Here is a 27,681-nt window from a genome sequence, read left to right as displayed (position 1 = left end):
GAGGGTTTTAGCGACAGGCCTTTAGCCTCTAGGGGGCGCTCTTCCCATCTGTACAATAGCTTGAGCAGATGATACAACCACCAAGGTTAGCACTTCAGAATACTATGATCCTCACACTTTCCTAAATATCAAATGGATCAAGATTACAACATAAAAATCAGTTCTAAAAGTAATATAGAATAGGGACCTCCTTAGGGGTCCAATAGTTAAAGACTCCAGGCTTCCAATGCAGGGGGCAAGGTTGCTGGATCCCTGGTCAGGGAACTAAGATCAAAAAATGCCCTGTGGCGTGGCGGGTGGGGGGGGGGGGGGGTGGTTAAAGAAGAAACCATGGTAAGTATTTTTTTATTTAATTTTTTTAAGCTCAGAGTGAGAAAGGCCTTTCAAACTACAACACAATCCAGAATCAAAGTAAAATAAAGGATGGGTAAATTCGATCCCATAAACATCTGGTGTTTTTGCATGGCAAAAAAGCACTCTAGGCAAAGTCAAAAGCCAACAAACCGAGGAAAAATATTTGCAGCTCATTTGACAAAGAGCTAGTGAGCTATAAACCTGTAAGAAAAATGGGCAAAAATATAAGCAGACACAGACACAGCAGAAAGAGAAAATGTATCTCTTAAATATATGAGGCTCACCACACTCAACATAACTGCAAATTAAACTATCCTGAGATACCATTTCTCAGCTAACAGACTGACAAAGATCATAAAGTTTGATAACGTGTTGATGAGGAAACGCAGAAAGCTCCTTTTGTACTCTAATGGAATGATTTTCAAATTATCAGTCTATTAAAGTGCAGAACTGTATGTATAGTACACCACCATTTACTTTGTATGTGTAAAATAGCTCTGAGGATATTTACAAACGGATTGCATTGCCTCTAGGCCACCAGAGGTCAGAACTGGTTAAGGGTTTTCACTCTATACCATTTGAACCAGTTAATGAATTATCCGTTCAACATATAATTTTTAAAGTAAATAAAAATAGTAAAGAAACAAAACTTCTTTGTGGTTCTAGGTAAATTGGATTAGTGAAAAGGGACCCAATATTTATCGAGCTTCTACCCCGTTCCAGATACTGTTCTAAGCTCTCTCACATAAACTTTTCGTTACCCTGTTAGTCCACTGAGATGGGATAAATTATTCTAATTTTACAAGTTAGAAAATAGATTAAGTTGGTCCAGTAATGTAGCCAATGTCACACCTAATCTAGCTCCATAGTTCCAACCTTCTTCACTTACCACGTTGCTTTCATTAAAACAAGTCCTATTTTTAAAATAATACTGCTGTTACTTTATTGGGCACTTATGATGTGCTGAGATGCCCTATCCTTCTCAGAACAACTCCGGAGGGTTGCAGTTACTATCCCCTTTAGAAAACAAACGGGGCTCAACGAGGAGGCGCGTAATGAGCCCATGGTCACAGATATTTAGATGATTAGAAGCCAGGTTTAATTCCAAATCTCCTGCTCGAAAAGTCGAAGCCGCTCCCGGTGCAAAGGACAAAAGCAGAAATGCTGGCAGGACTGTGGAGGGAGGCATGGACGCTTCCGGGGGAAGTGGCGAAGCCAGCGGGCTACGCTGCGCGCCAAGCTCGCGAGAGAACTGAGGAGTGACGGCCCACGCACCCGCCCGCACCGCCTGTCGATCACCTGGCCCCGCCCCGCGCCGGCGCGCCCCCGGGCAGGCCCCGCCCCCGTCCCTGGCCGGGCGGGAAGCGAACGCGCTCTCCCTCCCGTTACCCTCCGCCTGCGGGGAGGCGGGAGGCGCGTGCTCGCGAGCTACGTGCTCGCGTACGTCACCGGGTTCGGCTACGTCCGTCCCGCCGCTCGCCCGTTGCCGCCGCCGCCGCCGCCGCCGTCGCCGCGCTCTCGCTTCGCCGGCCGCCGCCTAAGGGGGGCTGGGGCCGGGCCAAGTAGCCGCCGCCGTTGCCGGGATGCCACGGGTGTACATCGGCCGCCTGAGCTATCAGGCCCGGGAGCGCGATGTGGAGCGCTTCTTTAAGGGCTATGGGAAGATCCTGGAGGTGGATCTGAAGAACGGGTGAGGAGGACTGAAGAGGGGCCTGCTGTGTGGGGACGGGCCCCCGGCGGTGGCGGGAGGCCGCGGGGACGGGAGAGGGACGCCTGCCCCACTAGGAGCTGCTACCGGCCATCTCCGGCTCCGCCATAGTAGCGGCGCCTCGGGGGCGCGGGTAGGCCCCAGTTCCCACTGCGCCTGCGCGGGTGGGGGTGGCGGAGGGATAATGGGAGCGATGGTGAGCCGCTGAGTGGGACGGGGGGGAAGGAAAACCCGAGTGGGATTGCGCTGCGGGAGGGAGAGCACACAGCTCCAGGGCGGCCTGGGTTTTTCCTTCTCGGGACCTGGTTCGTCTCCAGCAGAGACCGACCTTTCCCGCTCTGAGGGCTGCTGGAAACAGATTTCCTGCTTCCTTTTCACCTCTTCCCCTGTTTACTGGGTCAGATGGTCACAGCGCATCTCTCCCAGGGACTGGAGCTCTGAAGGGACCCCCCCCTCCCCTTCTTTTTTTTTAGACTTGACATGTGCTATTCTTTTTTTGGGCGGGAGACTGGTTTGAATAGTCTAGGGACGGTTTCAAAAGTATCGGCTTGCGGTTCTGAAAGCCTTCACCGTTCCCTCTACAAGGGTAAATTAAAAGTCTTAGCCAGCTATCTTTTAAGACTGCGTACAGTTTCCATGCTGGGGTTTCCGTTCCTCGGCTTGCCAGGAAATTACTCTGAGGTTGTCGAATTTGTTGGAGAATAGTGGCCACCGTGAGTTGTCAACTCGTTGATGTAGACGGAGACCTGCAGTTAGAAAATTGCTGACTTCCTACCCGGCTATGGTCTGTTACTTGTATTCCTGATCTACCCTGGTAGAGCAGGGCCCACAGGAGCGACAAGTTTCAGGGATAACAGATGAGTCAGGACTGGAGAAGATAGTCAACAGGGAAAACTGAGAACCAGGAAATGTTAGGTAGGACTTCAAAGACACGGATATAAAAAAAAGGAGTAGGGGAAATATTTTAGGGTACTAAACCTTGGATGTTAGAAGAACTCTTGGCACCCCACCCCCCCCTTTTTAAGACCTACTTTGCAACAGGTCTGACATGACTAGAGTTTATTCCCCAAAGTAATACTAGCAGCTAACACTTGAGAGGTTTATGAAGTTTTAATTGAATATTGGAGAAAAATCGGAAGCTAGAATGTACTCAAACTGTTGGCTGGGTTTAAAAAGTCATTTCAAATCGATTGTTAGGAAGAATCACCTTCTTATTAAGGGAAATGTCCTCCATCAAGTGTTCATTATGAATGCTGATTTCTTTCAAAGTAGAAGGCTTAGGACATTCTTCATTTTGTCCATTAGAGCTTTCAACTCTTAAATTGGGCAAGGGGTTGTTACTGTGATAAATATGTGTCTGAATGATTAAATTCAAACTCCCAGGTTTCTTCGGAGCCCAACCAAGTTGACAGAATAATTAAATTTTGGGGAAAGCATGGGTTTTGAAAGCAGACGGGCCTGGGTCAAATCCTATCTAAACCACTTACTTTCTATGAGCAAGTTACTTCTCTGATTCTGAGTTTCCTCGGCCACCAGAAAAAGGAAGATTAGAGATAAGAATTGTAAAGCATTTGGCTTGTAGCTGTAAATGGTGTCTGTAATCAAAGGAGTCTGACCATGATCATAAGGAGACAGCTTGTTAAGTGTTTAGTAACATGAAACCATATTTGGTGAGGTCTTTTCTCTAAGGTTACTCAAGTGATAGCAAGAAATGATGTTGATACTCATGGGAAAATAATTAATGGAAACTAATTAATGAAATAAATATGTTGATAACCACCAAGATGGCTGTTGATGTGCTCAATGAAGAGAGGAGGCAGAAAAACAGTTCTACTCTTGAGTAAATTAAGTGCCTACATTTGAATTAAGAAATGCTTGGTCTTTTTAAACTCAAAGTGAAACTCGGAGTGATTTGTTTGAAATAGGCTTTGAAGTATGGATTGACGGGGTCTTGAAGTGAAGTGTCTGGGAATAGTGTATGTCCTAACTGGTGATGGTTAAATGAGGAAGAATTTTGAAATACAGTTAACAGTCTAGCTAGGATGAGTCTCACAAATGATCTAGAAGTTTAACAACATAAATCAGAAACAACTATAAGGTTTTACACTAAACATTCAAAGTCATGTGCTCTGGAGGGAATAATGGAGCAACCTGAGAAATGGTGATATAAGAGGAAGAACTGCTGCTCCTTCCAGGACCATATATACATGGGTCTCTAAGGGGAACTATTCATTTTTGCAGTTGTGCAGCTAAACCATGGTATGCATGAAATCTGGTTGAAAGTCAAAGGAATGAGGAATGGGAAGTCCTTTTAGGGATTTGAAGGCAGGTGTGACAGACACCAAACTGGTGCACCTCCTGGCAGCATTCAGGAATCATTGCAGAAAAAATGAGTTCTGAACAAAGTAGATAGACTATTTCAAACACAGACTGACTGGATTAGATGGCAGTAGTGCAGAGGAGTTTAAAAGGATGGCATAAATTAGCAACATGTGTAAATTTATAGTCCTGAAAACTAGGAAGCATAATAGAGCTCCTTAAGAATCATTTTTAACACATCTGGATTGTGATTATTAGTATCTCTGAAACTGAAAAGCAGAATTTGGATGGTTAGGGCTTTGAAGATTGCTGAAGAGTTGGAAATTTGTAGAAGTGAGATTTATCAGTAGATAAGTTGAGCTAAAGGACTGTGTGTAAAGTTCAGAATTAAATAGGCATAACGCAATGGTAGAAGTAGAAAGGTTGACCAAACAAGGAAACAGATGAACTCTCCAGAGGAGATTAAGTATCCAGGAGAAAATTTTATGGACCCTCTTGGGATCAGGAGAAGGCAGATGTATACTGGAGTGCATTGCCAGCTTTTATTTACCAGGTAACCCTAATCTAGATTGCCTTTGTTTTAGAGAACTCCTGGAAAGATGGTTCAGTTTGGGACCACGAACACGTGCTGTAAATCTCCCACGACCATATAGGCCTCTCCAGATCCCCTCTGGTCTCCTTCATCTGTATGTGCCACACTGACTCCAGCAGGAGCACTGGGGGACCAGGGGTCAAAGAAGCAACAATATTAGCACCTGTTATAGCCTTCCAGCTCTGTGGTAACTTTTGCTGTCTTTGATTATTTGTGGATTCTGTGAACTTTTCTTTTTTGTTAGTCACTTTTTTTTTTCATGTAAAATGTAGATGGTTTTTTAATACAGTATTTTGCCACACAATATTGTAGTCTTGCTCATAGATCTTTCTATTTTAATTGTTCCATATTTTAGTTGGTGACTGAGACAGATCATATTCTAGGATTATTTTATTTGCCTAGCAGCTGGACATGTAAACCCCCACACCATTGAGGAGTTGGGAGGGTTGATTTTTTTTTAGTTGGTTAAATGTGTGAATTAAAACTCTCCAGGGAAACTTCTCTATAAATTTCAGAACCTGTGTTTCATAATACAGTGAAACTGAACAGCCAGAATTTACAGAGGTGTAATTGGATTTTCATGATATCTTAAGTGTTACCAAGAAGTTTTTTGTTTTCACCCTTTGCTTAAAATTCCTTCAAGTAGAAGATACCTTAGTTAATTTTTTAAATGTATTAAAGCTTTCAGTGAGTTGCATCGTTTTTCTGTTGGTCCCTGAGCACTGTAGGGCATTGTTAGTATCCTGAGATACTGGGATAGAATCTCTGCCAACCCCAGAACCCTCACAGGGATGTTCTCTTTTGACTGAATCCTTGATGAGAGCTTGTTTTTCTTCTTGTTTTTTAAAGAGACAATAAGGAAAATATAATTGCTATTCAGAGTTATTGGTTTCTAGCTAACTGAAATGTTAGTTTATTATTTAAAACCCATTCTTGGGAATTCCCTGGCAGTCCAGTGGTTAGGACTCAGCGCTTTCACTGCTGAGGGCCTGGGTTCAGTCCCTGGTCAGGGAACTAAGATCCTGCAAGCTGTGAGGCATGCCCCACCCCCACCCCCAGGAAAAAAAGCCCATACTTAATTTGTCTGACATTTCAAAATACTGTTTTATCTCTGGTTAAAATTTTTTCATATTGTACAATTTTTAAAATACAGAGGACAAAAAATTAAAAAATGGCACTGCACTTAGACTTTGCCTTTTCTTGCATGCACTTCTTCAGCCTCCTTACCTCCCTTTTTCACAAACTTGGATTCATACTGTTGTGTTCTGTTTTGTAACCTGCTGCTACCTAACAGTCTGATCCTCTTCTTTGTCATTGAGTGATCTCCTGCAACCTTGTTCTTAAGCGGTACATAGTATTCCCACATGTAAACACTGTTTAATATAATGTTCATAAGCAAAACCAAGTTGTACGGCAAGGCGATTGTCTTTGGTCTTCCACTTTTTTGTACATATATAAATATCCTTTATATAAATCTTAGGGCAGATTCCTGAAAATTGACTTTGGACATAGAGTGTATACCACTGTCCCTCAGTGTACTCACAGGATTGGTTCTGGGACCCGCTGCAGATACCCAAGTCTGTGGATGCCTAGGTCCGGTAGTCTGCTCCGCACACCCGCAGTTTCTGGCAGCCACGGATGTGAAGAGCTGCTACAGGCATTTTGAACTTTGGCTGCCTTTTGGTTTCCATATTATTTATTTATATTTTTACTTGCCATATTTAAGAGTTCCTTTTTCTGAACTTACTCTTTACCATAATGTTTTAATATTATGACTTTTTAAATTAGAATATCCAAATATATGTGTTAGGAGGTTATCTTGCAGCCTTTAAGCCTTATCCATTTAGCTTACCAAGCATAACAGATTGAAGAACTTTTAAAGAAAAGTAAGTTTTTGACTGACTAGAAAATAAATACAGGTTCGTTGTAGATAATTTAGACAATACCAAAAGCACAAAGTAGAAGTTATCATTAAGAATCCTTTTAACATAGACAAGGTTTTATGTGCAATTTTATGTCCCTCTTTGTCTGCTTAATTTTTCTCACATATTTTTTTCTGTTACATTAAAGTTTTTCTATAAACATCATTTAGTGGCTACATAAAATCCATTGTATGGCTGAATCATGCTTTACCCAAGCATTCTTCCTAGGTTGTCTCTAAATTCCTGCTGTTGTGTATAACCTTGTGATGGATGTCATGTGCATAAAACTTTGTTTGCATTTTTAATCATTCCTTAGAACAGGTTCTATGAAGTAAAATGCATGTCATGGCAGGAGTGAACACTGAAAGCTCCACATGGGTATAGCCAAATAAGTGTCCAACAAAGCTGCGCCAGTGACACTTGTGCCTGCAGCGCATGAGCTCACCCGTCATGGCAGCTCATCAGCACTGAGCAGTTGTGTTGTTTCAAGTCTTCGTTAGTTTAACAGGTGAAATGGTTTCAGGGGTCTTACCAAGAGCTTTTCTTAAACGAATAAGAAATTACAAATGTGACCAAGTTGTTTTTGTACTGACGTCTTGCTGAAGTCAACATACCTCCAAAAATATATATATTAAGTATGTTGTCTTTTTTTTCCCCTTAGGCCATGGGTACTTTTTAAATTTCTGTCATTTTAAAAAGTCAGTGCCAAGAAATCATACCATGCTGTGATTTGACCGAATGTTACCTACCACCTTAAACTGCCCTGGCTTGAGACTTCCACTCCATGTTCCTGGTTTCCCAGTCAGTTTGTGAAAAGAATAAACATCGTCTATAGTAATCTGTCCAAGTCATCTTAAATCTTTATTCTCACTTTAATAGCTTGCTCCTCCTTTCCTGATTGAGGTATCAAATGAATAAAAGGGCCACATGAAATGTTCTTCCCTTCTTAAAAGGTAGGCACAGGATATAGACTAGATAAAATGTGGTTTGGGTTCCCGGGATTTTTTGATTCTTCCAAGTAGTCTAAACAAGATTGTATTTTGAGTTCCTCAAAAGAAAGATGCTCAAAGCATCTGAGAGAATACTCTTGGGGATAGTATTTATGAATTTGTAAGTTAACACTGAAATTTTAAAATAAACAAGTGTCCCTGGAGAAGGAAATGGCAACCCACTCCAGTATTCCTGCCTGGAGAATCCCATGGACGGAGGAGCCAGGGAGGCTATAGTCCGTGGGGTCGCAAAGAGTCGGACACAACTAGGAGACTAAACCACCACCACCACAGCAAAGAAGAACCAACACAACACTGTAAATCAACTATACTTCAATTAAAAATTAAAATTAAAAAATAAGTGTTATCTCTAGTTTGTACTGATAGGGAAACTGAGGCACAGGAATTGAGAGTGGCTGGTCCAAGGTCACAAAATGAGTTATTGACAACTCTAGAAACTGAAGATCTTCTTTATGCACACACCAGATACAGCATGGGTGGTATAGGTCAAAGCTGCCCTCATGCTGTTTCCTTCCAGATGGTTCAGTCCTGTCCTTTGGGACCTTGCCTCCAGGGGTGAGAAGGTAGTTCAGGTTCCACCTCCAGAAGTCCCTAGTCTCTCTGCACAGGCTTCCATCAGACTGACATGTTACTGCCCAAAGTGAGAGCGGTGCTTTGTTTTGTTTTAATGACATTGGCCCTGGGCAGAGACTGCTCCTGATTCTCCTCAGGCTGCTGTTTGAAGAGCTTAAGGGTGGTGTCAGCTTTGTGATGGCTGAGAACCAGGGTAGGATTTTGTGCAGGTAAAAGGAGTAAACAGTCTCTGTTGTGTTGTCATTGCTAGGGCTGTCTGGTCTTGGAGTATCCTGGAGGTGAGGGGTGGATTGTGCCCTGGATTTGCATGCTTGTGTTTTGAGGAAATGCCCTACATGACTTTTGCTGTATGTTGAGATGAAAGTCTGGAGGTCCTGGAACGGCACCTCTGCATTCCTGAAGAAGCACTCAAGGCCCTCCACCAGGGTCCCCAACCATGTCTTGTGCCTGGATGCCAGAGGCAGGCCTTCATGAACACTGGCCTCCAAGACCTAGAGGTGGGTTGGGAGGGCTGGAGGGAAAGAGGTGAGCAGGAGGCTTGGGCAAGGGGGTCAGGAACCACAGACCAGATAAACTGACTTTGAGAAAAGTTACTTCATGTGGATGAAACGAAGCTGTTGATCCATTAATGTTTAAGGAATGTGAACCATACATTAAAATGTTAAGTGAATTAAATAATTTTCACGGGAAAGGCATCCCTAAGGTAGCATGGGGAATGGCATCTTTAACCCAAAACAAACAGAGACTGTGAGGCGGTTATGAGGGACGTGGAAAGAGCCAAGATGGTCCCGAGAGGCATAACCTCAGAGGCTTTAACATCTGTCACCTGCTTGTAGTGTCGTTTAGAGGTAAGTACAAACTGGTTTTGTTTGTAGCTTCGGTGTGGATCCAGATAGTGTTGTCTGCTGAGTGTACACCTTTGTTTCATTAACTGCAAGTAACAGTGATTCTATCTTCCATTCCAAGAGTTTTCTAAATCGGCAGTATGACTTTTCATCTCTTTGAGTTTTTTTAATTGTTTTTAATTTGTGATTGAGTCTTCATGAACTTCGAGTGTGTCATCAGAGAATAAAGTTAGTCTCTCAGTTGTGTCTGACTGTTTGGACGCCATGAACTATACAGTTCATGAAATTCTCCAGGCTAGAATACTGGAGTGGTAGCCTTTCCCTTTTCCAGGGGATCTTCCCAACCCAGGGATTGAACCCAGGTCTCCCACATTGCAGGTGGATTCTTTACCAGCTGAGCCACAAGGGAGGCCCACGAACACTGGAGTGGGTAGCCTATCCCTTCTCCAGCGGATCTTCCCCACCCAGGAATCGAACTAGCGTCTCCTGCATTACAGGCGGATCTTTACCAACTCAGTCATCAGGGAAGCCCCATCAGAGAATAGTTGACCTCTTCTGAGACTTCTTAATTTCATTTACCCTTAATGTTGATAAGTGTCAGGAAATTGAAATGCATGCAGATGTAATTGTGTTTACCCTCCTTTAAAAAAAGCAGCCCTGTTGACTTTAAAGGTCACAGTGATACATTTCATTATGACAGGGTTTATGGTTGTGATAGATTGATCCACAAACTATTTACAAGTATGTTGCTTTCTAGCGGTAGTCCCATTTTATAGGGTAGGAATATGGTAACTGCATAGTGAAAGTGAATTTTCTTAGTTCATTTTTGAAATAGTTTTGGATAGTTGAAAAAAATAGTAAATAAGCTCATAAACTGGTTGCACAGTAAAACTAGAATTTGGTTACAGATTCCCTTCTTCCTCCTGCTTTCTGAAGGAATTTTGTATTATCACTTAGCTTTTAGAATAATGATTATCTCTCTTCTCTTTTTCTCACTCCAGTATGTGAATATTCTCTCAGAGATGGGCTGGTGTCTTCTTAATGACTTATTATCTTTCTGTATATTCCTTGACTGGTGTTGAAATTTTAATAATTGACATATAGGTTTGGTTCCACTAGTAGCTTAGAGGATGTTCACAACTTATCAGTATAGTACACATCAGATACAGAAATTCCTTGTCATTTAATATTTCTCATAAGATGCTAATATTCATGAGGCATTAGTCTTCCACAACACATTTGATGTGGCTGATTTTCTGTGCTAGAGCTTGTATTTCTCAAGCTTGTTTGCCCTTTGGAGCACTTCTTTCCACTGGCATGGAGACAGGAGAACATGGCAATGGAGTGTTGATTTTAGGTGAGGACCTAGGTCTAAAGAATCCCAGATATTGGGTAGCCTTTATTTAACTGCTTTAAGTCTTCATTTCTTCATCTGTGAGATTATCAGTAAAGCTCAGAGTTGTCAACTTTATTATAGGGAATAATAATATATTATTATTATATGCAAAGGGAAAGAGGTGGGCTAGAATAGTCATGTTAATAGTGGTTTGGAAGAAAAAAAAACTGGTTTGGAGTTAAATTATAGATGCCTTTCATCTGCAAAGTATTTTTCTAGTTGCTGCTATAATCATTGTTTAATTGAAAGTCTGTAAACTTTATCATATTCTTTAATTTCTGGTCTGTTTTTTTCCCACACCATTCATGCTTATATTTTTTGGTCCCAGTCACCATTCCTTACAAAACTAAATGCATCCTTAAGTACATAATACTGTCAATATCCATTCACATTTACCACCTCTAGGCCCAACTTTCCATCATCTCTATGCTGGTCTAATTTTTGCTGAGCCTTAAAACCAAAAACTGATTCCAGGGGTTAATATGGGGCCTCCAGAATGGGGACTGCACAGAATAATCTTATTTTTCCTCTATTCTTCTAGTCTGTTATGTTCTGAACCCACACATGTTTTCGGAAGGACCAGATGGCTGACACTGGCTAATGGGAACCAAAAGAGGAGTGAAAGTAACCTGGTTGTCACATACCCCAAGCTTAGAGGTTCTTCACCTGCCCCATCATCAGTTTCTTTTTTGCTCTGGAGAATTTACCCGACTGTATCCAAAAAAGTGTTAATACAGCCTGGCTTATCTGAGATTAGATTATCAAGCCAAGCAGCACCGTTTGTTGAATTTGAAAGAATTATACTCAGGACTGTGGGAGAGAAGAAACGCCTGCCATTACAAAGGCGTTGTGACCTTGTGGTAGAGCTTGGGTTTGGGAGTCAGATGGACCTGGGTTCTAGTCCAGCTGTGCTGCCTAGGAACTCCTTGACTCTGTACAAATTGCCTAACCTCTCCCAGCCTCATTTTCTGTTTGCAAAATGGGAATAATAGTAGTGCATTCTTCACATATCATATGAAGAATGAGTGAAATATTACAGATGAAGTATTTACTTGTGCCAGGCACTATTTAGATAAACTAGCGTTTGTTAAAGAGCTCATAATCAAATGAGAAGATAAGCACAAAGGAAAAAGAACAAGGCTTGACATTTTTCTACTGTTTCAATTATATTTTAATACTGAAAGAAATAGGTGAGACCTAGTGTATTCTGCCTTGATTAAAACTTAATTCCATTATGTTCTGTTAAATCTGGTGGAAAAGGAAAAAAAAAGAACAAGGCTTGAAAGGTCACCAAAATATTACCATGTAAAACAAAAAATTGAATAGAAGTGCTAATGCAAGTTTCTGGGACTCATGGAAGAGCATTCTCAAGTCTACAGAAGACAGTGGTTCTGATTCATCTTGTGTAATCAAGGCAATCCAGAGTTAGAGAACGGATCAAGAAAAAGCTTTAGGAGTCAGTGTAGACCTCTGAGCAAAAGAATGATACAGCAGCTGGCTTTCCCTGCTACATGTGAACAGACAAGTTGACTAAGTAAAAGTAGCCACATTCTAGAGCGAAGTGAGGTGAGACCTTCCTTGTCTACCAGAGAGGAAGAGCGCGCCCCAGAGCCCCGCAGCGTGAGCGCGCTGTTAGCACGGGCAGTGCCCCGAGCAGGTCACTGGGGGAGCAGTCAGAGGCCATGGTAGGGGCTAGGAGTGAATCTGACAGTCGGGGGACCGAGAAGAGAGGAATCATGAGGTAGGTTTTCTTCTTTGAAGGTGGGGAAAGATCAAGTGCAGACTGAGATGTGGCCAACGTTTGCAGACCAGGAATCCACACTAGCTCTAAGCAGAGAGCTCTTGGTGTGCGGGAACTGCCAGTTTGCCGACGTGAAAAGAGCCCCAGACTGGGTACTGGTGAGCCCTGAAGTCGCACCCCAGCTCTGCCACTCAGAGAGCACGGGTAAGTCATCCACCTTCCACGGGTGGCCGTGATGGCCCTCCCTCCTCGGAGGCTAAAGAGAGGGAGGCCGGAATGCCCAGAGCAGCCTCCTTCCTGTCTCAGGATAGAAAGGATCTCAGGAACCCACTTTGTGTGGTAGCAGCTCCTAGTGGTGGGTTACGTACAACCCCCAGTTACTGGGGTCGTCAAATTGCAACCATAATCCGTGACCCAGGGCAGTGAATGGAACATTGGTCAATTTTACTTTGAGGTCTTGACCACTGCTTCCCTGGAATTTTGCAGACCTTTGGTACTGGGGATAGTAACACAATTGTCACTCACAAGCTTTCTGAGTTGGCCTCACCTGAGCACTAGAGAGTTGGCTGCAGAAGTGCCTTTCTGCAGTTTTCCCAGCACTTTATGTAGAGAGCAAGAATTTCTGTTTTTTACTACAGTCCTGTCAGTGTGCCCCTTTTGCACCTCATACACAGACTGGCTGAAGCACAGGACCAGCACTGAGTGCTTTGAAAGAGCTGTTTTGATTCCTATTCACTGAATGCCGTTTCTTTCAGGGTAGATTTAAGGGCTGTGCCCTTAAAGTACATTGCTTTTGACCCTAGTTTCAGGGTTCAAGCCACCCCATGGGTTAACTTCAACAGATGAAAATTTTTCCTTGGCTACAGCAACATCCCTAATCCTGACCAGCCATGGAGGTTCGGTTCTTGCCAGTGAATGTGGGAATGGCTCACCACATTGGGAAAACAAAACTCACATCCTGCTGATGGTTGGCTGAGGACTGTCATGTCCACATACAAAGAAAAGCATGTGGCACAGTTTTAGGACAAAGGTGAGCAGAGATCCGCCGTGGAAAGGGGCAAATTTTTCTTATAGAGAGAACATCCAAGGCGTGCCCCGTGGTAAGCAGCGCTGGCGGGTGAGGGCAGGCACACGCATGGAGGCTTGCTTTCCCTCGCCCCCTGGCCCCACTCCCCGTCAGTCAGCTGGTGGTGCGCACCCCCTCAGTCACCCCCGTTCAGGGAAGATGTCTGGAAGACAGAGGTGGCCCTAAGCCCTCCCTAGAGGGGTCAGGCAGACTCCCCAGCCTCTTCAGTAGGACGTACACAGTGGTATTGGGGACCACTGGTGTAGGTTATTAGGATCAGGGGATGTGCAGCAATATCCCAACCTTGGGTGGTCATTTTTCTTAGGTGAAAAACTGATTAACTTCAAAAACTGAAGTCTTGGAGTACTTCAGTTTAAAAGCATGTCATTCCAGCTCTAGCATTTCAGAGTTCTGACAGTCTGAGCAATCCATTAGCTGTTGAATGGGGAAGACCCGAGCATTGGCAGTAATGTAAGAATGGACTGAGGTTTAGAACAGCCCACATAACTCAATGAGGCTTTTGTTTGTGGTGTCCTGATTACCTGTTAATATTCAGTAAGAATCATGGTGCCCGCTTTTCTTAGAAAATGACAGGGATTCCTCTTCCTTCATTTTTTGACTGAATTTGTCAGGACTAAACATAATCTAGAGGAAGACAGTTTGGGGAAAGGCAGTTGTAGAGGAACACTGAAGAAAGGAATTTTTCTTTTAATTGGAAAGATTCGCATTTAATAGATAGGCCAGGCTTTCTGTTCTTTTACACAGGCGTAGAGAGAGGGCAGATGTAACATCTGAGAGTCAAGCCAGAGGAGGCATACGGATGGCGTTTTTTTGGTTTGTTTTTATCAGTCCCTGCCTTAGAGGGATTTTATTATTTGTCATGGGTTCATTCTCCCGAATTCCTTCATCTTCATTCTCATACTGGAGTTACTGAAAGATGGTTGTTTTTAATAGAGAAGAGGAAGGATGTCTGCAGCTAGAATTAAGAAATTTATCTGCTAGGTTATGACCATAAGGCTTATATACAGGTCACTTTAGCGGTATGTCTACTTAAGTACATGCATGCCAGCTCATAGTGTGCATGCATGCGTGTGTGTATTTTGTATCCCTCCTTTGGCAAAGAATTCATGAGGAGAGTACTTTAGGGCAGAGGAGATCAGTTTCATGGTTTTTTTGTTGCAAAGCACAAAGGAATTTTAAGATCTATTTAGAAAGATTCTCTGATGTTACCAGGGAGAGCTTTACTTTCTTAAAGGCACAAAAATTTAATTCAGAGACAAACTATTTAAATAAAATCCTGTCCCATCATTAAGCCAGAGGAGGACTAACTTTATCCTACTTTTGATGTTAGGAGAAACCTGAGAGAGACATAGTATAACTCCCTAGGATTCAGAGAAATAAAATGATTTAAATGCGCTTTCAGAATTGGTTTGCAGTGGAACCCAGACTAAAATCCAGGCCAGTTCCTGCTGCTCCAGTCTTAACGGAGTTCTGAGGTCAGGCCACAGTCTGAACATCTGCTCTTGTAATTGTTTAACGCAGTGTGCCTCAGTTTCCTCATCTGTAAAACAGATAATGGCACCTGGTTCTTGGTTACCGTGTTTATTAAGTAAGTAACATTGTTTAGTACAGAAGTTACTTAATAAATATTAAGTACCATTTTATTGTTGCTATCTAATCTTCTGCCTGATTTGGGGAACTCATTCACCACTTACTGAATGAAGTGAGGTCATCCTTTCAGTAAAACGGATCTACACGAACGAACAGTGATGTAGTGGAAGCAACCCCACAACACTGATCTGATCTTTACTTTGCTTACAGAACAGGAATCATACCAGGCATGGTTTATGGTGCAGGAGGATATTTGACTTAGTCTTCCAGGCCCACCCAGCAAGTCAAGTGACAGAGAGGAGTGACAGTCAAGTCCTGATTTAATCCTTGGACTGGACTTCGCATTAAAACGTTACAGATAGATTTTGTGGCTTTTCACAGAGTAGTAGCCAAGATTTTTCTGCGGGATAAGTTATATCTTAATTCAGCTGTTTTAGTAAGTGGCTAAGATATCCCCGAAATGTGGCTACTAAGTAATCTGCTCGTTGGGACTTCTTAAAAGTGTAGTAAATATCAGGGAAGAACTGCAGGGGTCATTTTCTTCTGATGACACAAATGGATCCCTACACCTCAGAAAAAAGTTTTATTGGGAAACTGTGCCTTGCTTCAGCCTCAGCTGCAGAGGAAGATTGATCACTGTGAGCATTATTATTATTATTATCTTTTTTTAGATAATTGTGCCTCCACTTAGCAGATTGTCACCTTCCCTCAGAGGGCAGGATGAGCTCTTAGTGTGCGCAGGGTGATCCTGGAGTCTGGGAGGATGCTCTGCCACAGAGTTCTGACCTGAGCATCACTTGGCAACACACATCTGGCTTTCTGTTTCAGGTTACTTGCAGGGTTTGGGGTTTTGCATTCTCTGACTCCCAAGTGGTTGTAAACCCTAATTGTTTTGAAGAAAACAGGTGTTCTGTGATGTCTTTATATAATCCTCACAAGTCAGCCATTGTCCTTCTGACATCACATCAAACAAGTTTAAGGGCATTGAATGGTGCTGAGCCAGTGTGAACGCTTAGAGGGGAGGGGAGGCCACTTCATGCCCGTGTTGGATGTTTTCTCTCATCCCTCTGTACTTGGCATCTGGGCAAGTTGGCAAAGCAGACCTGTGACCAGTCTTGACAGTTAAGGAATGTACTTCTGGGGGCAAGGAGATGTTTTATTATATATTTAGAAATAAACCAAAGTAGAAAAAAATTTTTTAATTAGCTCTTTAATTTTGTCTCTAAGAGTGATAGTGTAGCTTTCCTGAAGACCCACTCTACTTGGGAAAAGGCAGCTAGCTGCAGTGTATTTTATCTGTTAGAGATTTTTTATGATCATAAAGCACTTTTTAACATAGTAAGTTACTGATTTGGAGAGGTTTTACTTGCTGTATCAACTATGACAGTCATGGTCAAAATCTTTCTTACTAAGCTGCTTGGCAATTCCAGCTTAAGGAAGTGTGAAACCATGTTTTAAAGTCTTCATAATCCGTAAGTTGAGCCAGGTGTTTTCTGAATTCTGTTACTGCAGAACATTTCCCATTAAACACTGGGTGTTTCTGTGTTACTTTTCTTTAATGGAATTGAGCTTCAGTGGCTCTTGAGGTTTGAATGCCACTCACAGACATTTCAGCATAACAAAGTTTTTAGCTGTACATTGTCACCTTGAGAGACTCTTTAGTAGAGGAAGACTTCCTCAGTTTTGGTTCTCTTAACATGTTGCTGAGTACAGCATTACCTGCTAAAGAAAGTGGAATAATTTGGTCAGGCTGGATGAACTTCTGGCAAGTCTTACAACTTGTTTTTAGTTTCAGTAGGTTTAAACCCAGAGGAACGCCAGTCAGTGTCTGTGCACATAGCTCTGTTAAAAGTTTAGAGGTGTTGATTGTAACTTGTATGATTAAGATGGTTTTGGTTTTTCAGTATAGGCAGTTCTTACAAAGCTAGACTTTTCACAGCCACATCAGACCAAACTTAAGTTTATTGATAATGTAGTTTATAGGGCGTTTGTTTGACCTTGCTTCTAAATATCTTACAAATTTTGCATTTTGGTTTTATAAGTATTTCCCTTCAATGGGCATTAATAGGATTGGGATAGGGGGTTGTTTTCTTTTGGATCTATGTTAAACCACCAAACCTGTTTGTTGCTGGGAAATTCCTAGCAGTACTATGTAAAAGAAGTTTGCACAGTTGTATATAGATTTTAGAGAATTTTAGCCTACCTGTAAAGCTCAGAAATGAAATGAATTTGTAATATCATGAAGAAGAGAACAGCTCCAGATTTTTTTCATTGGTAGTATTTAGAATAGTCAATTCACCTGTGACTTGTTTAGGTAGAGAAAAGGGGACTTTAAAAGCTTTTTTCTTTCACTGAGGAGAATTACAGTGCTTTTTTTTTTAACTTGGCTTATTACTACAAACATGATCTAACAGTTAAGACACAGTGCCTGAATGTAGGTCTAACTATTCTCTAAGGTACTACTTTGAGGCTAAAGCTAAAAAGATGAGTTTTTACATGATTTGAAAGAGCAGATATTCAATCTTGTAGGATTACATATTTTAACACCTTATACCAAGCATCCCTGTGGAGGTCTTTGCATTTGCCACCAGCTACTTGGGGAACAGAAGAAATGATCTCTGTATATTAGCCAGCTTCCGACTAGAAATACAGGAGTCAACCTTGAGAAATCTCCCTGCCCTTTTGCAGTGCCCATGGACACAGAACTGAATGGTTTCAGCTAAAGGGAAGAGAAAGCCGAGCCGTAGTCTGCCAGACCTGCCTGACCTTTGCTAAGCATGAGCCTCAGTGCTTTCTCTTTAATGTTAGTGAAGCTGAGTGTCAGAATGGTACCAACCAGGATTTTGTTTGCTCTTTTCTAGATATGGGTTTGTGGAGTTTGATGATCTGCGAGATGCAGATGATGCTGTTTATGAACTGAATGGCAAAGACCTTTGTGGTGAGCGAGTAATTGTTGAGCATGCCCGAGGCCCACGACGAGATGGCAGTTACGGTTCTGGACGCAGTAAGCATTTAAAGGGCATTTGTATCGGTGACATGCCTGTTATTAAATGTTAATTTTTAAATTAATTAATTGATTAATTTGTTACATTGAAATGTATTGATTATTTAAGCCATTTGTTTTATAAATGATGTATCTTTTTAAATGTAAAATTGCAAATAAACATCTTTAATAATGTTTAATTTTAATTAAATTAATGACAAATTTCTTGTTTTAATACTTTATAAATATGTTTAATGATGTGTGTTTGTGTTGTTGTTTTTTTTCTCTGTAATGCAATTGTTTAACATAGATTTAACAAAGACCTCAATGTTTTAATTAAAAGAATCCTTTGAGGCTAAGATGACTGCCTGTCCATTTGCTGACCTTGGGTTACCTTTCCATGTGTGGCTCTTTGAACCATTGTGGCCCTTGGCCGACCAAAAACAGGAAGCCATGTGACGACCGCAACCTTTCCCCATTAGACCTGGGTGGTGAGGATCCCAAGGGTTAGACACAGATGAGATTAAACTGAAATAGGTGCCTGAACACTTTTTTTTTCCATATAAAATATTCACAAAAACTTTAATCACTGTGAGTAACACTAGTAACCGATTTAGTAATTTGGTTACTTATTTCTAAATTGTTAATAGTTTGTAATTTATGCATGTTATTTTTAAATATAAGTATTAATGAGTATATATACTTACAACTTTGTAAATTAAATTCAATTTTCGTGTTAGCTGATTGCTTATTTTAATCTAGATTAGAATTGAGGGTGGGGATAGAGTTAAATATACATACTCTTTGGGGTGGGGGTAGATGGTACATTTAATAAGGGGAATGTGTGCTGTGTTGTCTTTCTTTTTCCTCCACTGAAGTAATCTCGTCTATTTGAACCTTCCAAAGGTGGATATGGTTATAGAAGAAGTGGCCGAGATAAATACGGCCCTCCTACCCGCACAGAATACAGACTTATTGTGGAGAATTTATCAAGTCGGTGCAGCTGGCAAGACCTAAAGGTTTGGGCCCTGTTAATCTTGTGGGATGCAGTTGGGCAGGAGTTGAGGTTGGGAAAGAGGTCATTTTATACAGGCCCAGGCACACCGAGAAAGCTTTCCCAAAGTATCTGAAAATTTTCCGATTACGTTTCCACAGGAACACAGTCAGAATCTCACTATCCTGTATGTTACAAGACCGGCATGCCAGGGACAACCTATATTATATGAAGTTTTCTCTGTGGAGAATGTTACAGGTCGCTTCTCGGCCTTTTGGCTAAGATCAAGTGTAGAGAATGTTACAGAGAGATCACAGTGTAGTTTTGCCCCAATAAAAGAAAAAATTACAACTAACTGTGTTTCCTGCAATATTAGTTGTAATATGCAAGTTTGTGTCAGCTTCCAACATAGAGCCTCACTGGTGAAAATAACTATCTGACCCATGTCCTTTTCTAAGTTTTATTTGTTTTTCATCGAATTTGTTTATTGTTATTATTTTTTTTGGCCACGGGGCTTGTGGGATCTTAATTCCCCTATTCCTGCTGAGGATTGAACCTAGGCCCACAACAGTGAAAGCGCCGAGTCTTAACCACTGGACAGCCAGGGAATTCCCTGTCCCGAAAAAGTTTTAATCTCAAAAGGGAAAAAACCTTATTTAGTAGTGTCTTAATCTGAATGGTTTTAGGAGGGCAAGTGTAAAGGACAATTGGAGTTTCCTATCTCACTTGTTATTAAACAAGTCATCGCTAGCAAAATGAGTGAGTATACTTAGGGTTAGCAAAACAAAGTTAGGAATCCTTCACATTCAAGTAATCTTAACTTATCAAAGTGCTTTCACATCTTTTTTTTCTTTCTTTCTTTCTTTTTTTAATTGCTCTCAACAGCCTTTAGCTAACAAAGATGAGATACAGGAAATGTTAGTTCACAGTTGGTCTTAGCAGAAGAGCTGGGATTAAAACATAGGCTGGTATTTTTTTCTAGCACACTGTTGGTTGTCAGTATTACAGCAGGCCCTTACTGAGTGTCTGCCAGCAAGACTGTGTTCCCCAAAGAAATGACTCCAGTATTCTGAGAATTAAAGATTGAACATTATGAATTAAAACTAGAAAGACTTTCACATTTGGGGTTAAAATGGAGCCTAGCCAACATCTGAAATTGGTATTCTGCTTCCATGTGCTTGGCAATTTAACTCAGGAGAGGAGAGCAGCTGAGCTGATTTCCTAGGAAGTCAAGGGAGCCTTCAGAGCAGGACTCGAGCCCACCTGCCTGGATGGAATCCCAGCTCTGCCACTTGGCGGCTATTTTACTCGAGCAATTTACTTTCCTCTTGTGCTTCACACTCCTGAACTATGAAGTAGGATTAATATTCATGTCTGTTGTGACAAAGAACTAATGCATTTTTATATGAAAAATTGGAATGGTTCCAGGCATAATAAATGCTAGTTATTAACCAAGAAAATGCAAAATAAAATAAGCGAAAGGAATACTGTCACTTTTTAAAATGTGTAAATGCATGCTACCCCGTGGTGGTGGTGAGATGAACATTGGTCGTTTCACCCACAGAGTGGGTGGTACTAAGAATTTACGTTCTGAAGTCTGGCTGTTATGTTCAGATCCCAGCTCCTTCGCTTAATATTAAGACCTTGAACAGTCTGCTTAATATCTCTTGTATTTCATTTTCCTATAAAATAAGAGTAATGATTGTATCTACCTCATGTGACTGTATATAGGACTGCATTAATTAAATCCTGCTTATCGAACAATGAACATTCAATATGTTAGGAGCTGTTATTAACAACTTGGAAGTATGTCAGTATCTCAGCTTGCCCAGGATAGTCCCAGGTGTGGCATAACTTAACATTTTCCTTACTCTTTAAGATGTATCCCAGTTTGGATGATAAATCATTGATTTATGGGCCTTGTGTCTTTTGCCCAGAATCGCCACTCCTACAAATAATTCAGTTGAAGTAAAGAAATTTTTGTATGAAGATGTTCATTGCTAGATTATGAATAGTAGCAAAAGACTACCACTAAAACCTAAAAGTCCCAACAGTTAGGAAGTATTGGACACACTAATTATGAAGAATGTAGCTTATGTTAAGACATGTATATGTTTTATGACACCATGAGCAAAGGAATAGTATCAAACAGCATATATTCAGTGTTGGTAACTTTGTAAAATATGGAGAGGAAAGCAATAACAAAATGAATTGCTATGGGATATTTATGTATTCATTCCACAGATACTTATTTTGGGGTGTATAATATGTATAAACAAACATGGGGAAATTGGCCACAAGACTCTTAAGTTTTAAATTTATCCAGATTTCGTTTTCTTTTTAAACACTAATCACATCTCCTGTGTTCATCTGGCATGTTGGTTGTATTGTCTCAGCCAACCAATTGGATTATATGAAGTCCTCAAAGAGAATGAGCAAAGAGCATTACAGTAGTCATTACATAAGCCAGAGGTGGACAGCACTGTTCTGTTGTCTTTTTGTCTTTACTGATCCATTATGATTCTGCTTACATTTTACCTTAGATATTTATCAACAACTATACATGTCTTCAATAAGAATTTATAATGAAATGTAAAAGACTTGACTTACATGTAGTAACTTGAGTTTCTAAAGCTTCTATAATCAGAGAACCTACCACTAAAAAAATTGGGAAATGATTGTTAACTAAAAAATTTTATATTCAATTTTATATTCAGTAAATTCAAAAATTTATATTCAAACAAAAACAGTTTAAAGAAACAGTTAAATATTTGTTATCTCTACTACCCACCTAATGTCTGATGCTTTAAAGAACCTCAGTAAATAGTTGGTGTGTAGCTGGAAATACTTAAGGTCCACTTCATTCTGAGAAACCTGACATTTCTTCCTAAAGGCAAGGGAAAACTTTGATGGTGATGATTGTGTTAGGTATTTTCATAAAATGTGTCTCAACCTATTCCGGGATTTTATTTTTCTTAGGATTATATGCGTCAGGCAGGAGAAGTGACTTATGCAGATGCCCACAAGGGACGCAAAAATGAAGGGGTGATTGAATTTGTGTCTTACTCTGATATGAAAAGAGCTTTGGAAAAGTTAGATGGAACAGAAGTCAATGGCAGAAAAATCAGATTAGTTGAAGACAAGCCTGGCTCCAGAAGACGCAGGTCCTACTCCAGGAGTCGGAGTCACTCAAGGTACTGTAGATGTCTTCAAGTGTTTCAGCTTGCTGTAAATTCATTAATGAACACGTGTTGTTTAGTTGCTAAGTCGTGTCCCACTCTTTGCTCTTTGTGACCCCATGGACTGTAGCCCACCAGACTCCTCTGTCCATGGGATTTTCTAGGCAAGAATAATGGAGTGGGTTGCCATTTCCTTCTCCAAGGGATCCTCCCAACCTAGGGGTCAAACTTGAATCTCCTGCATTGCAAGTGGATTCTTTAACATTGACCCATCTGGGAAGCCCCAAAGAGCACATAGATAATCCATTTTCATTGTCCTGTGGAAGTCTTCAGTACTGTGGTTCTATTCTGGTTCAGTAACTCAGAACTTTGACCTGAACATTTGTTTGTAAAACTCTTGAACACTTTTGTCATGAGTACAAATAGAAGTAAAGTCCTTTCTCTGAGGCAGGTATCAGTGACCTCCTTTCACATTTATTCTGGGTCCCCTAGATTATACCATTACTGGGGGCAGCATGACCACTGGCCCATTGGTTACTCTCCCAGATACTCCAGCTGCTCAGGAACGGAGGCTGTGTCTTATTCAACAGCTGTTCTGCAGATGGACCAGACAGATACAGTCCATGCTCTTGAAACTCAGTCTAATGGGGTTGACGGTCATTGAGCAAATAATTACCATCGTGCTCAGTATGTTAAAGGAAAAGTATACAGCCCAACTCTGAAGAACTGCCAGAGGCTTCCCTGAGGACATGTCATAGAAACTGAGCCCTAAAGGTTGTGTTGGACATGATGGGCAAAGAGAGGGGATAATGCCTTTTTAGCAGAGAAGATAATTTGTTCTGAAGGCCCTGTTGGGGGAACGGGCAAAGCAGAGGAGAGCAGCTTGCTGTGAGACAGCAAAGAGCCAGTTCCTGCTGAGCCACAGGCCAGGTTGAGGGTTAAGAGCAGTGGGAAGGCATTAATCTAAGCTTTCCAGGTTTTGTTATTTTATTAACTTTTCATTATGGAAAATATTAAATATATAAAGCATTAGAGAAAATATGAACCTCAGCCCCCTTATACTTATTGCCCATCCAGCTTCAGTACTTTTTATTTTGCCAGTCTTGCTTCATCACTCCATCCTGCTGCACTGTTTGAAGGCAAGTCTAGACATCCTGTCATTCTATCTATAAATACTTCAGTGGGTATCTAACCTTTTAAATAAAATCATGAAGCCACATCACTACAACACATCTGTATTCAACTTTCCCCAGTTGCCTCAAATACATGTGTATATTTGTAGTTGGTTCGTATTAGAATCCCAGTAGGTCTACACATGGCAGTCAAATGACACATGTCTCAGTTCTTTAAATCACAACTGTCTCCTCCTTCACCCTCCTTATTCTCCATGCATTTAGTTGTGGAAGAAACAGTGTTCTGTTTTGAAGATTTTCCACAGTTTGAAAGTTTTCAGGTTGTATTTTTCTGGTGGTGGTAGACACATCCCTTTATCTCATCCTGCATGTTTCCCGTAATGCTGTAGTTCGATCCTGAGGTCGCTTAGAGTGAGGCCAGGATTTTAGCAGGTGCTTTGTACTTCCTGTTGCGTCCCTTGTGTGGGGTCTGGATGTGTCACTTTGAATGATGGTAACATTTGTCGGTGTGAGCCGCCCATTATACAGTTCTGCAGCAGTCCACCTCACAGTGTCAATGTCTGCTGATAATCATCGCCGCACACCATTCAGTAGCAGTTGTAGCATGGTGACTTTCTAATTTTCTCATTCTTTGTGCATTTAAAGGCATTATTTCTGTGAGGGATGATTTCCCTTTTGCACTTTTCCTACCACCGTAACAAAAAATTTGTATAAGAAAAGGAAAGTAAAAGTTGATACATTTATTTACCAATTTCCAGAACATTGAATGTGCCCAGCAACACCCAAAAGTGGTGATGAAATTGCTTGTTTAGCATCATTTTGAATAAATTCTTGGATCTTTATATATTTAGTGTTTGATGCATTGCAGTCATTTTTTTATGCTCAAATTATTCTGTCTTTGGTCATCAGGAGCCCTTCAAGTTGGCTTCGGTGCCTTTTTTGGTTTTGTTTGATTTCTGTGTGAATGCGCTTTACTAAATATTTACCCAGATTTTTCATTACAGCATTTTTAAACATTAAATGTTGACAGAATAGTTCATGAGCATCCGTGCCCTCCTTGTAGCTTCAACAGTACTGGAAGTTTGCCTTTCTCTGGTTGTAGACCCACCCCATGCATTTATTTTGCTGTACCATTTAAAGAGAAGTTGTAGAAATTAACACTTCACCCCCAACTACTTAATAATGTGTCTCCAAGAATGAGATTAACCACACTTACATTTTCTAACCTAATGACATTAATGGTGATTCCATAAAGTCATCTAATGTCCAGGCTGTATTCAGATTTCCCCAGTTGTTCATTGATATCCTTAGAGCTCTGTTTTCTCCTGGCCAGGATCCATCCAGTCGTGTGTTGCAAGGAATTGTTGCGTGTCTTCAGTCTGAGGTAGTCTGCCTGTATCAATCCCCTCTTCCACCCCATGACATTTACTTTTTTAGTCTGTTTTTTTTTTGACTACTGCCCCATATTCTGAATTTATGTTTTTCTTTTTATTGTTGAACTTACACTTCATTTCCTGAACTTCCATAAATTGGAAGTTAAGTCTAGAGGGGTGTGATTGAGATACAGATTAAGCATTTTGGGCAGTTCTTTCATAGATCATAGCGTTCAAAAATCTTTGAAAGTCACTTTCTGTCACGGTGATATGTCCCATCTTTGCTTTTCCTGCAAAAGAACTGGTCATTTTCCCCAAGGAACCCTGGTTACTTTTGGTAGGGAACAATAGTCTACAGTCTTGGTACTAAAGGTTTTTTAAACTTGAAGTGTACAGTTGACCCTTGAACAAGTGGGGGTTGGGGCGCCAGCCATTCATATGCAGAGTTCCCACACCCATGGATTCAACCAACCACAGACCATACCTGTATATTATATAGTATTGCAGGCCATACCTGTTGAAGAAAACCCCATATGTAAGCGGACCCATGCAGTTCAAACTCAGGTTCTTCAAGAGTCAGCTGTGTTTTTTTAAAAACAGCTCTCTGGTCTCAGTGAATTGCATGACTAAGTGAAAGGCAGAGAGTATGCAGGAAGGCCAGTTAGGGGGTCTGTGTGGTAGCAGGGAGTGGTGGTGGCTTGGGTAGGGTCTGGGCGGCCGAGGTAGTTAAGTAGAGAAGGTTAAGAGGAGAGGCGTCAGTGCAGAAGAGGAGGAGGGAGGGAGGCAAGTCCGGGATGGCTGTGGCTTCTGGTGCCAGGAGCTGGTGAAGCACAGTGGCCTCTGGTGAGAATAAGGAAGAAACCCAGCAAAACAGCAGGTGTGGGGGAGCCAGGGGTTCGGGATTAGAGGAGTGTTTTTGCAGGTGACTTATCTCTGGGCCCAGATCGTGGGAGAGAGTTCGGTTTCAACTTTGTGTCTGGAAACCGCCAGGGTCATGCGTGTTAAAAAGATGTCTTAATTGACTTTTCACTGAGTGTTTTGTCAGCAAGTATTAAAAATACACATTTGCTCCCCTAGGTCTCGCTCTCGGAGCAGACATTCTCGGAAGAGCAGGAGCCGGAGCGGCAGCAGCAAGAGCAGTCACTCTAAGAGCAGGTCCCGGTCGAGGTGGGTGTTCCTGGGGTCCATGTGGGGCCCACCCGCTTCTCGTCCGCTCTGATGCTGACTGTGTTCCCTGCCTCCCCGCATCCCAGTTTTCTTAGCTCTAGGACTGCAATCATGGGGGTTCGGAAGGCAGTCCTGGGGCAGAGCTCCACGGATAGCTGTAGTCCGTCTCCACTGACGGGGCCTGAGGTTTGAAGTCCCACTCAGCGTCCCTGTCCCCGTGTCTCCCCAGGTCAGGCTCCCGTTCCCGGAGCAAGAGCCGAAGCCGCAGCCAGAGTCGCAGCCGCAGCAAGAAGGAGAAGAGCCGCAGCCCCAGCAAGGATAAGAGCCGCAGCCGCAGCCGCAGCGCCGACAAGCGCCGCAGCAAGAGTAAAGACCCGGCGGAGGAGAAGGTGCAGAACAGTGACCGCGCCGGCAAGTCCAAGAGCCGCAGCCCCAGCCGGCACAAGAGCAAGAGCCGCAGCCGCAGTCAGGAGAGGGGCGCGGAGGAGGCGCGGGGCAGCGCGAGCAGGAGCCGAAGCAAGGAGAAGAGCCTGCGCAAGAGCCGCAGCCGGAGCCAGGGGGGCAGCCGCAGCCGGAGCCGCAGTAAAAGCAAGGACAAGAGGAAGGGGAGGAAGAGGAGCCGGGAGGAGAGCCGCAGCCGCAGCCGGAGCCGCAGCAAGAGCGAGAGGAGCCGGAAACGGAGCGGCAAGCGAGACAGCAAGTCAGGCAGCGGCGGCGGGAGCAGCAGCAGCAAGAAGAAGAAGAAGGAAGACGCTGACCGCTCGCAGTCCAGGTCACGTTCCCGCTCGGGCTCCAAGGAGCGGGAACGCGCCAAGTCCGAGTCTGGCCAGAGGGAAGGCCGAGGGGAGGGCGAGGATGCCGGCGCCAATCAGGAGACCCGGTCCAGGTCGAGGTCCAATTCCAAATCGAAACCAAACCTCCCGTCAGAATCACGCTCCAGATCAAAGTCCGCCTCAAAAACCCGGTCTCGGTCCAAGTCTCGGTCCAGGTCTGGATCCAGATCGCCCTCCCGGTCTAGATCCAGGTCTCACTCGAGGTCCTAACTGGCCGCGGCCACAGCTGGAACTCCCCGAGACGTCTTTTTGTACATGTTTGGTAGCCGTAGCACAAGTGGTTGGAGTAGAACATACATCACTACTGTACATTTTTAACTCCCCTAATGGTGTGTCTACAATTGTTAAATCTAAGTGCTTCCTCTCCATAAAGCCTCCTGGGGCCAGTCCTTCCTGCTCGACTGAAAACAATCTTCTCTTTGAAAACCCCTTTTACTCATGGCCCACGGTAGAATATCCAAAATGCCTTGGCTTTCAGGCCTGGCCTTTCCTACAGGGAGCTCAGAACCTGGCTGGCTTTAAGGCTGGAATGAGGTCATAGGTAGGTATGGTGAGTTCAGCCATTTTGCCCTTGAATTGATGCCCTTTGATGTACGCCATTTAGTGAAAGTGCTAAGTCTTAAGTTTCCTACCACTTTGGTTTCATATTTTTGGACTTAACAAAGTTGTGAATAGCAAGCACAGTCAAGGAAAATTGATACCTGCAGTAACCCATAGGAAATAAACTGTAGAGTTCCATATTCTGGTATTGTGATTATATTGTTTTATATTAAAAAAAGAAAAGAAAAGAATTTTTTTTAATTTTATTTTTCCCCGTCTTGCAAAGTATAGTGACCCCTGTTTCCATTAAATTTGAATAAAGACTATTTTTGCTTGACAAAA

The 27,681-nt window shown here is 42.3% G+C and overlaps 1 protein-coding gene across 6 annotated transcripts; it reads left to right on the top strand.

The window, feature by feature from the left end:
- Positions 1 to 1,714: 1,714 nt before the first annotated feature.
- Positions 1,715 to 27,681, top strand: SRSF4 (serine and arginine rich splicing factor 4). 6 transcript variants are annotated; one of them, XM_070459057.1, is made up of 9 exons: positions 1,958 to 2,044; positions 12,481 to 12,664; positions 13,327 to 13,490; positions 17,999 to 18,141; positions 18,431 to 18,611; positions 19,027 to 19,139; positions 22,094 to 22,308; positions 25,877 to 25,966; positions 26,196 to 27,681. In XM_070459057.1, exons 5-9 carry the CDS (start codon positions 18,521 to 18,523, stop codon positions 27,007 to 27,009), a joined length of 1,323 nt encoding a protein of 440 aa, XP_070315158.1. In that variant the 5' UTR covers positions 1,958 to 2,044; positions 12,481 to 12,664; positions 13,327 to 13,490; positions 17,999 to 18,141; positions 18,431 to 18,520; the 3' UTR covers positions 27,010 to 27,681. The 6 variants fall into 6 exon arrangements, with proteins under 6 accessions (XP_020724906.1, XP_070315158.1, XP_070315157.1 ...); XM_070459056.1 differs by having other exon boundaries at positions 1,979 to 2,044; positions 11,261 to 12,664; XM_070459058.1 differs by lacking the exon at positions 12,481 to 12,664 and having other exon boundaries at positions 2,021 to 2,044.

This window comes from Odocoileus virginianus, chromosome 30 (genome assembly GCF_023699985.2).
Source record: "Odocoileus virginianus isolate 20LAN1187 ecotype Illinois chromosome 30, Ovbor_1.2, whole genome shotgun sequence".
Classification (NCBI taxonomy): Eukaryota; Metazoa; Chordata; class Mammalia; order Artiodactyla; family Cervidae; genus Odocoileus; species Odocoileus virginianus.
Note: the sequence above shows the minus strand (reverse complement) of the source record. Positions and strands in the feature narration are given on the sequence as shown.